This window comes from Carassius auratus, unplaced genomic scaffold, assembly GCF_003368295.1.
Source record: "Carassius auratus strain Wakin unplaced genomic scaffold, ASM336829v1 scaf_tig00022738, whole genome shotgun sequence".
Taxonomy (NCBI): domain Eukaryota; kingdom Metazoa; phylum Chordata; class Actinopteri; order Cypriniformes; family Cyprinidae; genus Carassius; species Carassius auratus.
The window spans coordinates 32,730-47,950 of record NW_020525215.1 but is presented as its reverse complement, the minus strand read 5'-3'; the positions used below and the strand labels follow the sequence as shown (position 1 = coordinate 47,950).

The window sequence follows — 15,221 nt, the reverse complement described above, 5'->3', positions numbered from 1 at the left end:
TTCAATGAAAAAGAATCAGATCATTCTTGAATCACACACAGCTTCTGCGTGTCGGAGCATGTGATATTATAAGGAGTAACAATATGTTTATTTAATGTACATCTTATGCTTTGGAATGTAGTGAAGTAAGAGTTACTCAAAATAAAACTACTCCAGTAAAGTACAGATTAGGGATGTCAAATTTCTATTATTTCCATGATCGATCGTCGTTTAAATTAACCATCAATTAATCGATTAATCGTTAACCATAATACTGCAAAATGCGTCTATTGCAGGCACGCAGTCAGCGGTATGACAGGATGTGCAAAAGCCACACACACACACAAAACGCTTTCTCACTTGAATTAAAGAGGTTTTAGTCTGAATAAAATGCTAGTAGCAGGATTATAAAATGAATAGATGCGATTATGATCATTTGATAAAATGAAGAGAGTGCGCCATACTTTTGAGGTCATTTTACTTTGTTGACAGTTTCCAATCCCGCACGGAGAACGCTGAACGCGCATCTTTAAATGGTTTTGTGGTGCTCGTTGTTGTATTTTAAAGCACAATTGCAATGTTTTCAACTGACATTATTGTATAAAATTATCCTTAATGTGGAGCGCGTGTGACTGCGCTGCACATTAAGTGAACTACATCGGCGCTGCTGCACCAAAACACAGTTGCTCACATTAATTTGATCCTGCTGGATTCTGTCCTAGAAAATGTCAGATTTTTAAAAATCCGGCATACAGCGCATTAGATCGTGACAGTGCATGCGTGCAGACGAGGATGAGCGAGCGCGGCTTTGGCTAGATTTATTTGGAGGTTATTGCTCATGTCTCATTCGGCACAAATCGAAATGTTTCCAAATTCGCAATGTATTTGAATGTTAAACTATTATTTATAATGTAAACTAGGCTTGTACTTAACACGCATTCGCATATAGACGGAAAAGATGATCCTCTTCATATGAGCAAAAACGTCCTTGGCATAACAGCAGAGTGGACCGGTATACTACGGTCTATTTAAACTGAATGCTCCAGGAATGTGTCGGTCACAGCGCCTATTAATCGCTGTTTTAAATCCAGCAATTATTTATTTAGAAATGATAAGATCTGATTATGACAAGTGTGGTATAAAAGCTTTGTTTATTAGAGGAATAATAGGTTAACTGGAAAATGTTAGATCGCGACCATGCTTTTGGACCCCATAGTCTTCATTTACGCGGCTTTGTTCTGGTTTGCTGGTTGGTCACGAATTTCCACAAATTCAGTATATTTAGGCATTGTTTCTTTTCCTAAATCTTCATAGTCTAACCCTCTAATTTCCCAGGTTTATTTTATTATCTTTCGCTTTTAATAACTGTTTTCGCATCTCTTACTCTGGTAAACATGGGAAGGGAAATTAAAGATTTCATGAATTAAGAATTTGTTCGATTTATTAATTTGTTCCCTTATTTCACTTAAATCATGGGTTATTTAGGGAACAAAATTAATGAAACATGGACAATTGCCACATTAATAATTCGTAGGAATGAATTAACAAGTTGTAGGAATGAATAGACTGTCACTGTGTCCCGCAGCCCTGCAAAGCGCACGATATAAAACAGTTATCTGATGAAATGATTAGTAACTACATTTCTATTGCATTTAATGTTGAAGAACTTTTATGTTGTTTCTATTTTAATGTACTTTAAAGTTTAAATCACATTAAAAGCTTAATTTGTACATTGTGAATGAATGATGATGCTTTTATATACCGTCACTCACAGCCGCTCGCACGTGTTGAGTGCGCATGAGCCGCACGCAGCCCAACACTGAATCGGTTAACCGACCATCCATAGCCTTAATCGATTGCATCTCTTATCGACAATTAATCGATCATCGATTAATCGTTGACATCCCTAGTACAGATACTTGAAAAATGTACTTAAGTACAGCAACGAAGTAAAGCTACTCCATTACTGTCCACCACTGGCTGCTCCACGTGAAATCACGCACGTGTAGAGATTTACAGCTGATTACAGAACCGCATTACAGACTAGATGAGCATTAAATATCATGCAATATCGTGCATCCCTTATCGAATCAATCCTTGGACAGCAGTCGTTTAACCAACGCAAGCTGCAAAAAAAAAAAAAAAACATACCAAGAACACTGGCTATCCCATGATCTTTCGCACTTCTTGTTTAGTCATAGACATGTGGAAGAAAGCGATGGCAGAAAAGACAAGGTAGGTGATATAAGGGCACTAGCTCTCTCAAGAAACCCCTCCTGTAACTCAAAGCCTCTAAAAAAAGGAAGATCAGGATGATGCACACATTAGCGGCTATATTGATTTAGTAACATTACTGGTATTTGGATTTATGGATCACTAACATAAGAGCAGAAGGTCATCAGTGATCATCGGCTTATGGATTCTAGATAGTCTTGCTTTGTTATTTATTAACACATTCAGAGAGAGTATATAAAACGTGTCTGTGTGCTTATATATGCAGGCTTGTGATCACAAGGATGAGTAACTTGTAAAAAGAAAGAAACACAGCTATAGAGTGATTACATTATTCTAGATCTTTTGAAAGCCAAGTAAAGAAAGCCTTTTCACAGACATTGGTAGAGTGCCTACTCATTAGAAATACAAACGAGTTACAGCAGATACAAGCAGATGTTTTTGTTTTTTGCAATGTTTTAATTGGCTGATCTTATGGTGAAAAAAGTCTGAGATTAATCCTGCATACATTATGCTAAACTTATATCATGAATGTTTATGTGAATTAATTATAGCTTACTAAAACCAGAGCCATCCAAAACAACCGCTGCAGTGCAGTAGTCTAAACTGTTGCATAGCAACAGTAGCAGCATTACTGCAGATCCCTCACCTCAAGAAACACAGATCTGCTTTAACCTATACAATCAATAAAACACATTTAAAACAAGATTCCTCAACTCAACAAAACCAAGTCAGAGACAGACAGAGAGAGAGAGAGAGAGAGAGAGAGAGAGAGAGAGAGAGAGAGAGAGAGAGAGAGAGAGAGAGAGACATGAAAAGGAGGAAATGAAAGAGACAGAAAGATGGTACACACTGGAGGTGACCAACAGAAAGTATTAGAGGCAGAGCCGCTTTCTGCAGTAGCTGAAGCATGTCTGTCTTATCTAGTCGGCATGGAAATTTCCATTTCCTCTGCAAGCCCAAGAGGACCCAGAGGCAGTAGACTATAGCTGACCTGACTGAAGCACCCCAGCAGCTGTCCAACCAGACGACATGTCAATTTACATCAGCCACACATACAGCCAATCAGGACTGAGAGGGCGGAGCCACTTGGGTGTCAGAATGAGAGCTGCTCAGGGCCAGCAGGTGTATGCATTAGGCTAATACAGATGACCTAAATGGAGGAGGATAGAATAGAGTAAAGAAATTAGGTAGAAAGATCACCAGATAAGACAGATCCTGCGATTTAACACAAACAGTTTTTTAAAAAACAGTTTACATATAGTTTATATATAATTATTATTATGATTTATCTACTAATCTAGTTTATTATATATATATATATATATATATCTATATATATATCTATATATATATATATATATATATATATATCTATATATATATATATATATATATCTATATCTATATATATATATATATATATATATATATATATATATATATATATATATAAGAATTAAATCACAAAGTGACTGACTTTTGCCATCTTGATTTATAGAAAAATTCTAAAATAAAACAATTCTGTACAAATTCTGTAAAGGACAGAAGAATGCATTATTAAAAAATATAAAAATATTCTGGATGAACAACCTAAAAAAATAGAGGAAAGTTAAATAAATAATAATAATAATAATAATAATAATAAACATGTATTTAATGATATGATATTTGTAATGTCATAAACATTTATATTTTTATAAATAATAACAAAATAAATCTCCTAATGACCACAATGGACCATAATGGAAACGTCAACCAAAAAATTCCCTTCACACTGCCCCTATTTTCCTCTATGCTCCTATCAAAGAATCTATTGGGCGCGAGCACTGTGCTTCAGCCTATGGAAAGAAAAGAGGAAATGGGTCTGGAAGGCTGACAGGCAGGGAGCTGAGGATGACCATATAAGGTAAAATCTACGGCCAGCAGCCGCCAGGGCTCAGTCAGTGCAGCAGGAACAGTAGGGGGCTCCTGGGATACAGACTGGGAATCAGAATGATACATCTATGGCCACACACACACACACACGTTAAGTTACATCTGCCCATGTGGCAGCACAGGATATATGGAGGTAGACTTTGAGGTAGAGAGCCTGAACTCTCACTTTCTTCCTGTGTGCCCCTTTTTCATGTTTCTCTCTTCTCATTCTGTGGTGTTCTTTTCCATGAAGTGACAGCAGGAATCAAATGGCCAGTTCAGTCGCGGAGATCTCAACAAATGTTCAACATATGGTTGGATCAATACTAAATATTTTAGCTTCAATACGATACTAAATCAATACATAAAGCGGCAAATGAACAGCCTCTGGTGACTGATGATATAAAACTAGGGCTGTAATATAGATTTAATTTCATTAATAACAATCCTTTGTAACCAGTATACTTTAAACTTTTCAGCAAAATTTTTTTCCTTAATTTTTTTTGGCATGTGCAACAAAGGTTTTTTCCCCACTGTTTCCTAATTGTTCATCCAAACATATTTCATACGTGATAACTGTTTGTTTGTTCCGATTTAAATCTGTGTAAATGTCATTAAAAAGTGCTTATCTTTTTTCATTTTATTTTAATAGCATAGTTGAACTCATTTCAAAATTGATGAACTTCACATTGATACTTTGAGAGCTGCACAATAATTGTTACATGGTTAAATCACAATTAATGTGCTCAAAAATTAAATAATCTTTCGGTCATAAAAAAAAACATTAATCATAATTATTGCACTTTCATGTAAGCACAAATCAACTTGCATGGTTGGAAAATGCAAATGAAAGATAACCAATAAGTTGTATTACACTATTATTTGAGCAGAGTATCTCAATAGAGATGGCTAAACTTCAACTTGCATGGTTGCCTGTGTTTTTTCCATAATGCAGAGAGGTGTGCTCATTTTTGCATGGTTGGGAAGATTAAGTAAACCACTGGGCAGAAAATGTATGGATTTAATAGAAAAGCTCATTTCAGAATAAGCGGGCAAATATCACAGACAATTATGCTTAAATTGTGAGAAGTAAAAATCATGATCACTATTAAAATATGATTTATCGGGCAGCCCTATCTGAAACCAACATTAAACTGACTAGAGGTGAATAAAGACTTTATTAGGTCTTTTAGAGTTGCTTTGACACAATCGGTATTGAATAAAACACTATAGTAATAAAGGTGACTTGACTTTATGTGAAACATTACATTAATTGCACATCACATTGGATTCATATACTACATTGTTCAATAAATATATCTTCAGAAATCATTGTAATATGCTGAGTTGTTACTCAATTAACATTTCTGACAGAAAATGACAGACAAATGCTTTAGTCTTATCACACGTTTGCTTCCATCGCAAGGCTTCACAATGTCATTGTTTTAAACTTGAAATGATTATGTTATGTTCAATATTACCCAACAAATGTTGAACTAAAAACATCAACTGCAGAAGACTGACTCAAATGACCATGTAGTAAGATTACAAGTCAAAACTTTGTCACTAAATAATACATTCTCTGGAAGTCTGGTTCCCCGCTACTTCAGGATTTGAGGTCTAAAGGGAAAGAGTTGCCAATATTATAACACAAACTGGTAGCATAAGTGTAAACGGGCAGTTTCCTGTGGAATGGTTAATATTTTGTGCTATAAACTAAATATTAGAGGTGGTCAGGCAGAAGGGATGAAAATTAGTCACCGTGGTCAGTGCGAATGGAAAGCATGAAAATGCAAGCTCTGCGGAAGGCTGAAGCTATCCATTTCCCACTGCTTCCTTCATATGTTAATAAAGCCATGTGAAGGGGGATGGTGTGGAGAGAAAGACAGACAAAATGTGATTAGTTAGACACCTGATGGTTTCTTGAGAGGGAGAGACAATGACAGTGTGATACATTCTGCTCTGCCTCCCACACAAAGAATCCAACCACAGCCCACAGCCCCTGAAACTCCCCCCAGCTTCACTTGACGTCACTACTCCTTACGGCAAAACACACTCGAGTCAGTTAATACACATACAAATGTCTTCACTGAAGAGTGGGGCATCTCACCATGACATGCCATGTTCAGGTTAAGATGGAAGGCAGCTCAGTCTAACAAGTATTAAATACATTTTTAAAAAGGTGTCTAAAACAAGCACAGTGAAAGCATGCAATATATATCTCTGTCTATCTATGTATAACAAAATTGAGTGACAACAAATGGTATTTCCACTTAATGATCACTTAACAAATTATTTGCAAACAACTGCAAAAAAAAACAAAAAAAAAAAAAAAACAAATCCAAATCCAATCCAAAATATAACAAATACAACGAAGTTTTGGCGAACTTTTATACAATATGCGCATAACATTTAGAAGGTTAAATTAACATTTTTAAATAAATACAAAAAAAGCATACAGTTCAAAGCAATAAAAGTAATTAGTCAATTAATTAATTGTCTGACTAAAAACAACAAAATGGCCAGCATTAAAATTCGATTTCACGAATAAATTGAAAATAAAACACTACAAACTAAAATCAATAGTTTTAATTACTATTATTGAAAAAAAAAAAACATGACATGATATGACATGATATGAGCACGTACAATGAAATTACTTATTTTGACCGATGCGGATGTCAAAATAAATGAATACAACTGAGGACAACTACAGAAATGCTGTCCCAGTGTTGTGAAAAATACGGGCCAACTAAATGTCAACCCAACCTTATTATGTCCCAGGACCTGCTGATACAAGTCTATCACTACCCTCATCAGGATAGTTCACAAAAAAAAGATAAGAAAAAAAAAGAAAATTCTGTCATTATTGCTTCACCCTGATGTTATTCCAAACCTGTATGACTTTAGAGCATTAAGACAAAAATATCTTCTGTTCCACAGAATAAAGTCAATCAAACAGGTTCAGAATGACATGCGGTTGAGCAAATGATGAATTAAGATAAGCCTACTAAAACCCCAACACTGGCAACCTACACTTCAAGATCTTTGAACACTACCATACAGCTACCATTGCTCCCTGTTGGGAAACAATAGACAGACGCATGGGTGTGATGATTTTGGGGAATCAAGTGAGGATGAGGAGTTTCCATACTGATTTGAAAGGGGAAACAAAGAGTTGTGCAGAACCTGACATACGCACAGGGACAATAGCTCCCGCAGAGCCAGCTGTCTGATTGCAGGGGGCTTTTGGGAATGGGGCGGCCTGGGAAAACGGACCATAGACGGATGCACTGCTATACTGAATCAGAGCAGATACTAAGGGAGGGGTGCAAAGCATTAGATGAAACAGCAGGACAGCAGACAGGACATAACATAGACACAAAGAACCAAAAAAAGACATGGTGCGCATAAACTGAAGTGAAGAGTGTGATGCTATGTTTCGCTTGAAGGCTAAATGTAAAGAAACCTTATAAAAAATTATGACAAACCGTTCCAACTCACAAACCCTACCGATTTCACATACTGCAAGTGTGAAGCTTTGAACTTGTCTAAAAATTCAATATTTAAACAAAACTATGTAAATCGGTAGAACATAAAAGCTGTAACATACAGATTCTTTCACAAAACCTAGAAAGTCACAGCAAAAATGTTTAATCCCAGCTCATTTTTGTTCTACGTCAAAGGAACGGACAGATGGATCTAGCAATCTGCTCAGAGAAAAAAACAACAGTGCGAATACGAGGAAAAACTTGATTTATATTCACAGATTAATAAATTCCCCTCGCACTTGCCTCACGCTTCTGAACATTAGGTTTGGAATGACAAAGGATTTATACTTGCATAATCCATCACTTTTTAAGATGACCAGAATCCTCAGCTTTATGAAGAACTGACAGTAAACCAATAATACAAACAGCTTAAGAGTCATTTGTAACTGTACTCAGTAGGCTGAGCTCGTCTGGCCAGCCAGCTGAGCGTTTGACTGTGTCATCATTTATGAGCGGGTGCACGTGTTTGTGTGTGACGCTGATGACAGGCTTCGGGATCCAGGCGAGAGCATGGAGAGGTCTGGATGTCACAGTCGTGTCTAAGCGCTCTCTAATTACAGAGAAATGTTCCGCTTGTCAACACCACTGCTTTGAGTTGTCGAGCTAATCGCACCAGTTTTACCACAGTAATCTATGATGTACCAAATGACATCATCAGATTGTAGTAATGCTCTACATATGGCCACCTACAAAATACAAAACTCATAACTAAGTATTAAAAGGAATAGTTCACCCAACCATGTGATCATTTACTCATCTATTTTATGGTCAACATAGAAGATATTTAAAGACATTTTTTAGTCCATAAAATGGAAGTCATTGGTAACCAAATCCAGAGGAGGCATCCTGATGTAAACCCGGCATGCTCTGGGCCTTGTTTGCAAGCAGAGGCGCACACACACGTCGTGGTACTCTTGTTAACGTGTGTCAAAGACTGAATAAAGTACCTTTGTAAAATTAAAGGTTGAACCACTGAAGTCACATGGACCATTTTAACGATGGCCTTACTACCTTTCTAGGTCTTGAATGTGGTATTTCCGTTGCTGTCTTTGACTCAGAAAAATCTGAGAATGAACCACAGACTTCAACATGCACAAACATGCACTCACTAAACCCATGAATGCTAAACCACTAAACCATGTACATAGCAGACAAGCTGACACACACTCCATTCAGATGAAGCAAATCTCTACCTTTGTAACACAAGCAGACGGCAGTCCCGTGACAGAAGGTCAAAGAGAGGAGTGCATTAAGCTCAGAGGTAACAAAATCCCTACAGGCCCGAGATCATCGTCACACGTAACAAATGACAGTGCGCTGCAGATTCAACTCACATATTCGAATGTTGTCATCATATCTGTACTCAGAAAGCCATTAGGAAAAAAGAAATCCTTACATCATTGGGTTACAAATAACGGAGTTAAAAGGAGTCAGAAGTGGAAATGCCAATACTGTGTCACAGCAGTGTTGATTATTGTCATTTTGGTAGCGATGCACCAAAATTTTTACAGAAACAATTTTTCACATTTTTTTGAAAATCAAAACTGTAAATAACTTAAATGTAACAATCAATTGATCAATCAAATTTAATAATTAACACTCAAATGAAAAAAAAAAAAACTTATTTTCACTGTTTCTGCTTAATATTTTCAGTTGCCGAAATTTCACTGCAGCTCTTTATATATTCAGCCTGGATAATGAGTGATTTTAAACATCTAACATGTTTTCTTCGCAAGTATGCTTCGCACAACGTGGCCATAACATGCTACCCAAAATTTCAAAGACTTCTGGCAGAATATTCTCCTCTTTTAACAGCTGACACAAACAGATCAAGGCAGACATCTGATGGATCATACCTGCCATCACCTCGATTAGAGGTGACGCAAGGTTGTCATTAAGTGTGTATGAATTCAAACATGGAAAAAGACCAAAAGCATCACAAAGCTGCAGTTAAAGCCCACTTAAGTGGAGGGTGCAGTGAAGATGCAGAAACAGCCTGCAAATCCATTTCATGGCTTGGCTTCTTGTCCACAGTAAAATAATCTTTCCTCAGCTTCTTGTAGGTGTAAGGCTTCTTTGTGTGAAAAAGAGTCTGAAAAAGTTGTTATTTGCTGATAAGCTCCCTCAAATAAATTAGTAAGAACCAAAATCACCAAAACTGAATGAATAAGTTGAACGAATGAATCAGATGAATCAACCCTCTACACTGCGAGTAAATCACTCGTATATGCAACTAAATCTTCACTCTGGGCTACTAAATAATGTCTATCATTAGCCATTGCTAATAAATTCTTAGATCTTACTCAACAGTTTGTATGTTTGTATGCTAATTACAAGTTTAGCACAGATACATTTTCTCTTGCTGAACTCGGAGCGCTTTGAGTTTGCTCTCCATCAAGTGATCTGTACTTTTTCAGTTCAGCTCAATAAATGTGCAGTGTACCTGTATTTGACATACCTTATAGGGATGTTAAATTTAACCGGTTAACCATTAACCGACCATTAAGAATTTTGACCGATTAATACAATCAGTTAAAATGTTTAAAAACTCAGATTTATTTTCAGTAATATATCATCAAAAAATTATCAAAAAGGTTTGCTGCACTGTTAAAATAGGCAATGCTGCACGTTTAAAGAAAAAAAAAAACATACGTTGCGTAGCCTATTAATAAGTCGCATTTTATTATTTCATTCAGAAAAAGGCCTAATGCCGACGCAAAATGTTTATGAACATAAACATAGTAAACCTAGCTATGCTACTTTAGTTCCCCTCACTCCACAACAAACCCTTTATTTAACAGTGGCCTATTTAAAAAAGAACAATAATAAAAAAAAATAGCCTACAAGAAGTTATAGCAACAAACAAAAAGCCAAAATAATAAAAAATGTATGCATTTAGCAGACGCTTTTATCCAAAGCGACTTACCATGCATTCAGGCTATCAATTTTCACCTATCATGTGTTCCCGGGGATCGAACCCCCAACCTTGCCCTTGTTAACGCAACGCTCTACCACTTGAGCTACAGGAACATTAATTCACAACATTTACATTTAGGCTAAAATGAAACAAACCAACATTGGGTCTCTCATTCGACATAAAATCGAATGTTTCCATATTCGCAATGTATTTTAATGTATTTGAAAAGATAGAGGGGGAGTCCTGCATACTAAGCTGTATCGACCGCTACATGTAAAATATATTCTCTGTTGCACTTTCTTGTCAAAATAAAGGAGTTAATTTAGAACTCTTCAGCTTTTAAGAACAAGCAGATGATATGGCGGTTTCTCCGGTAGTGGGTGGAACTAATGCGCAAACATCAATCTCAATGACTGGTGCTCATCTATTACTGTCCCTGTTTTGATTTCAGCACATCAGTAAGAGCAAACGCTGACAATGTGATTAATATTCATGAACCCAGCAGCTCATTAATACTTAGCGCGTTACATATTGTTAGTATAGTAGTAGAATTAACTATTATTATTAATAAAATTAATATATATTGCCAACGTGTGTAGAGGGTCATCTCCACTAGTTTGGTCAACATTATTTTTTAATCCTTCCAAAACAGAATTTGACTATTTAAAACAAACAAATATAAGATGCAATGGATGTATAGCAAGAATTCCAAACAAACACAGTGTAATTTTACAGATCTCTCACCTTATTCAGAGGCAAAACCATGAACGCACCTCCTCCGCTGGCTTCCACAATTATGGCAACAAATTTGGGGTTGACAGCACAGAATGAGCTATCCCACGTGACCCGGGACACCCTGATGTCATCATAGCACTGGTCGTTCTTCACCGCCTGGCCGAACACATGCCGGAACTTACTCTGTCGTACAACCCGTTTGAACATTTCTGTAGAGAAGAACAGGACGAGAACGATGAATGAAGCAAATCACATGACATGAACGCTGTGCTTTCACTGAACAGATATGAGCCATATACAAGAAACACCATCAGAAAGCAATCCCATGCATTCATATTAGCATTGTTAAGTAGATGTGCAAAAAGACTAACATTTAAGTAGTTACACTGCTATCTGTAATCCATTGATATTACAACACACATTTCAGGGTAAATGGGATGTTTTATAGTATTTAAAGTGTCTTAATCCACAAGCTAGTTTTAATATAATCGTAAAACATGAGAAGTGCTGAAACGGTTGCACTAAAAGTCAATAAATTACCTGAGCAGAACAGTGGCATTTCAATATGAGTTAGTTAACTGCTAAAACTGCCAAATGTTAACATGGTTTCAAAGTGTTTGGCACAAAGAACAATGATGAAATCCATCTCAAAGACTCTGCATCAAAGTGCAAATCAAAGTGAGTTCAAAGTGGGACAAGCTCGATTTGACAGAACCAGATGGGTTCATTATCGCAAATGTGGAAAAGAACCAGAATTTACGTTTATCTGATGCTTTTATCCAAAGTGACTTACAATTGCTACATATGTCAGAGGTCAAACACCTCTGGAGCAATTTGGGATTAAGTGTCTTGCTCAGGGACACATTGGTGCCTCAAAGTGGATTCGAACCCGGATATCTCACACCAAAGGCATGTGTCTTACCCACTGCGCCAACACCACCCCCAACCACCACCCCAGAATAAATCCCCACTCAAGAGCACATTACTCACTAGGGCTGTGCGATTAATTGAAATCGAAATAAAATTGCGATTTGAGTGTGCGTGATTTCTAAATCACTTTATAGCATGATTTTCCACAGCCCCGACCTCCCGCATTATGTTATCTGAACCAAGGATGCAGTTCACCTAAGTGGAGCGCGAGAACAGAGCAGACTGGGCATATGCCTAACTCCAGGTACACACACTCTGTCTGTGATTTTTTTTTTCTTTTCGAGCCCATGTTAACAGATCAGAACGTTCACACTGCACGCGGTAAAAGATGAGAATAGAAAAGGTTATAAATAGAAAGGTGCGAAAAGATTTAATATCTTACACATGAGCACAGAGAGAGTTGTGAGTGCACAGGACACAGGTTGAGTGAGAGGAGACATGTTCTAAGGCAGCGTGTATCTGAGCCTTATACAGTATGATCCGAGCACGCGCGCCTGGTTTTGTTAACAGTAGGGCTGTGAAAAAAATCGAATGCGATTTTCATGCACATCTCATCAGTAAAGATGCTCCTTTAATTAGAAGTATTATCTCCAGCACGTGTGTTCAGATCAGGGTTGCCAGGTTTTCACAACAAAACCTTCCCCGTTGCTTCTCAAAACTAGTCCAAAACTAATCTCGATTCCAGGAGGTTCCCAGATAAAAAAATAAATAAAAAACTTCCCGGGGTTAAAATTTGCAGGTTTTTTTTTGGCATGGTTGTCTTGGTAAAATTTGCATTTTTAGAGGCTAAATATCACGTTATTGGTATTGGGGTTGTTTCGAACAGCGGACAAGAAAAACAACCGCAGACTTGGCAACTTGGTTCAGGTGGAGCGGCACTTACTACACAGAGCCGTAGTCTACCGACAACTAACACAAAATCACTTTCAAAATCGACAAAGAATCTCCACCGATTTTAAAATCGACTTTGTGTAGATTGTCAGTGAATTACGGCTCTGTGTTGTAAATGCCAACCATTGTTGCCAAGTCTGTGGTAAGTTTTTCATGTCCGCGAGTCGAGGCGACAATACCAAAACGTGATATTTAGCCCCTAAAATGGGAATTTTACCAAGGCAACCATGCCATAAAATTCAAATTTTAACCCCGGAAAGCAATTTTTTACCCCGGAAAGCAATTTTTTATCGGGGAACCTTCTGGAAACGCGATTGGGCTAGTTTTGGACTAGTTTTGAGAAGCAACTGGGCAGGATTTGTTGTGAAAACCTGGCAACCATGATCTGAACGCACGGGCTGGAGATATACTTCTAATTACAGGAGCGTCTTTACTGATGTGCATGAAAATCGCATTCGATTTTTTGCCCAGCCCTAGTTAACAGAGCAAGATTCGCGCTCGCACATTATTTTAATGTGCTTTCGCGTTACTATAATGCACTCTTGTTGCTGCTTCTGAACCACGTACACAGAACTTACTGTATACGCACTGCAGACGGAGTACGTGTGAACCCTGGGCAATAAATATATTGGGCAAAACATATAACACCTGAAGCACCGCTACAGTGAGCTTTTTGACCAATGCATGGCCAAAAAAAGAAAAAAAACATCCCTGAACACGGGTTTTATTTAATTTTTTTATTATAATTTTTTTGCCATATGACTAGATTTTGTTTAACATCTTAGTGATTAGGGGTGGTGAAAAAAATCGATTATTGATTAATCGCGAGTATGTTATGGACGAGTATGAATCGATTATTACATTTTCAAAAATCGATATTTTTTTATTTTTTTTTTTTTTTTTTGCATTATTTTATTTTGTAAAAAAAATTATACCGGGAGTTGAACGTCACGAACGCGCCCAGTTCCAGTTAGCAAGCAGCCAGAACAGGTGTGTAAAATGGAAAAACCAGGAGCGAGCAACCAACCGAACCACCCAGCTCCATCTGGGCTCAAAGCAAGCGTGTGGATTTATTTTGGTTTTCATGGCAGGAGCTCTAACCCTCTTGGCGCCATGGTCGAGTTCACTCGACAAGATGCGGCACTGAATAAAACGGCCGATTTTGTCAAATAGGGTGTCAAATTTCACGCAACCTCCCCTGCACCAGATATCAGACATGTAATACTTAATCTCTGACTCAAAAAAACGTAATGCTCCTTAACAAAATCTTCGAGAGCGCATTGAATCAGTGCGAAAAAAAAGCGGAGCTAGTGTGAGAGTGAGCCATTTTATTTGACCAATGTTGTCAACGTCAGCGAGTATTGGCATTAGATTATTATTATTATCATTATTATTTTTATTATTATCTAATGGCATCAATAAAGCTTCAATAAACCCGCAATGAAGTGTTGGGACTTCTATTCGCGGACACTGATTCTGAAGGGGAATATCTGTATCCAGAGGATGACGGTGATATTGAAAGTGAAAGTACACCAAGCACAAACGGTGAATCCTTTGCCCAATGTAAATGGTCCTTTGCCAAATGTCAGAGGTGTGAACAATGTTTGCAGGGGTTGGAGTGTTCATTGCGAAATTAGCAGGCGTGTTAGTGTTGCGGGGACGAAGCGGGAGATTTTTTCCGCGCTAGACATGTATATTTGTCTTCTGACCGCACCTCTCCGCAATCGCGGTGACAGTATTGTAGTGGAAACTTTGTCCAATGCCTCTGGGTATGTTAGACGAGGTCGAAGTATTCATAGGACAGTGAGGAGGCAAGGTGGGGAGTCGCAATGACCCTGACAGTAGTCCGAGATGTGCACACTCGGCGCGTGCGCGAGGCAGATCTGGCCGCGCTGCTCATAGCAGAAGCAGAGGCGATGTGACACGGGGCATAGATTTTGAACTAAAAAGGTCTTGTCTACTTGTGTTTGTGTGTCATATGAATAATATATATGTGCCCCATACATGGAATCAGAGTGCCTGCTGCATGTAGTAAACTGAAAATCCCAACCGCTACATGCATTCGGTTT

The 15,221-nt window shown here is 37.7% G+C and overlaps 1 protein-coding gene across 3 annotated transcripts in view; it reads right to left on the bottom strand.

The window, feature by feature from the left end:
- LOC113077515 (coronin-1C-like) overlaps nt 1-15,221 on the bottom strand; it is a 52,814-nt gene that overhangs the window by 12,289 nt on the left and 25,304 nt on the right. For all 3 annotated transcript variants that reach the window (XM_026249878.1, XM_026249880.1, XM_026249879.1), the window contains one exon: nt 11,341-11,540. In XM_026249878.1, the coding sequence (XP_026105663.1) occupies nt 11,341-11,540 (200 nt within the window). The remainder of the gene's footprint in view (nt 1-11,340; nt 11,541-15,221) is intronic.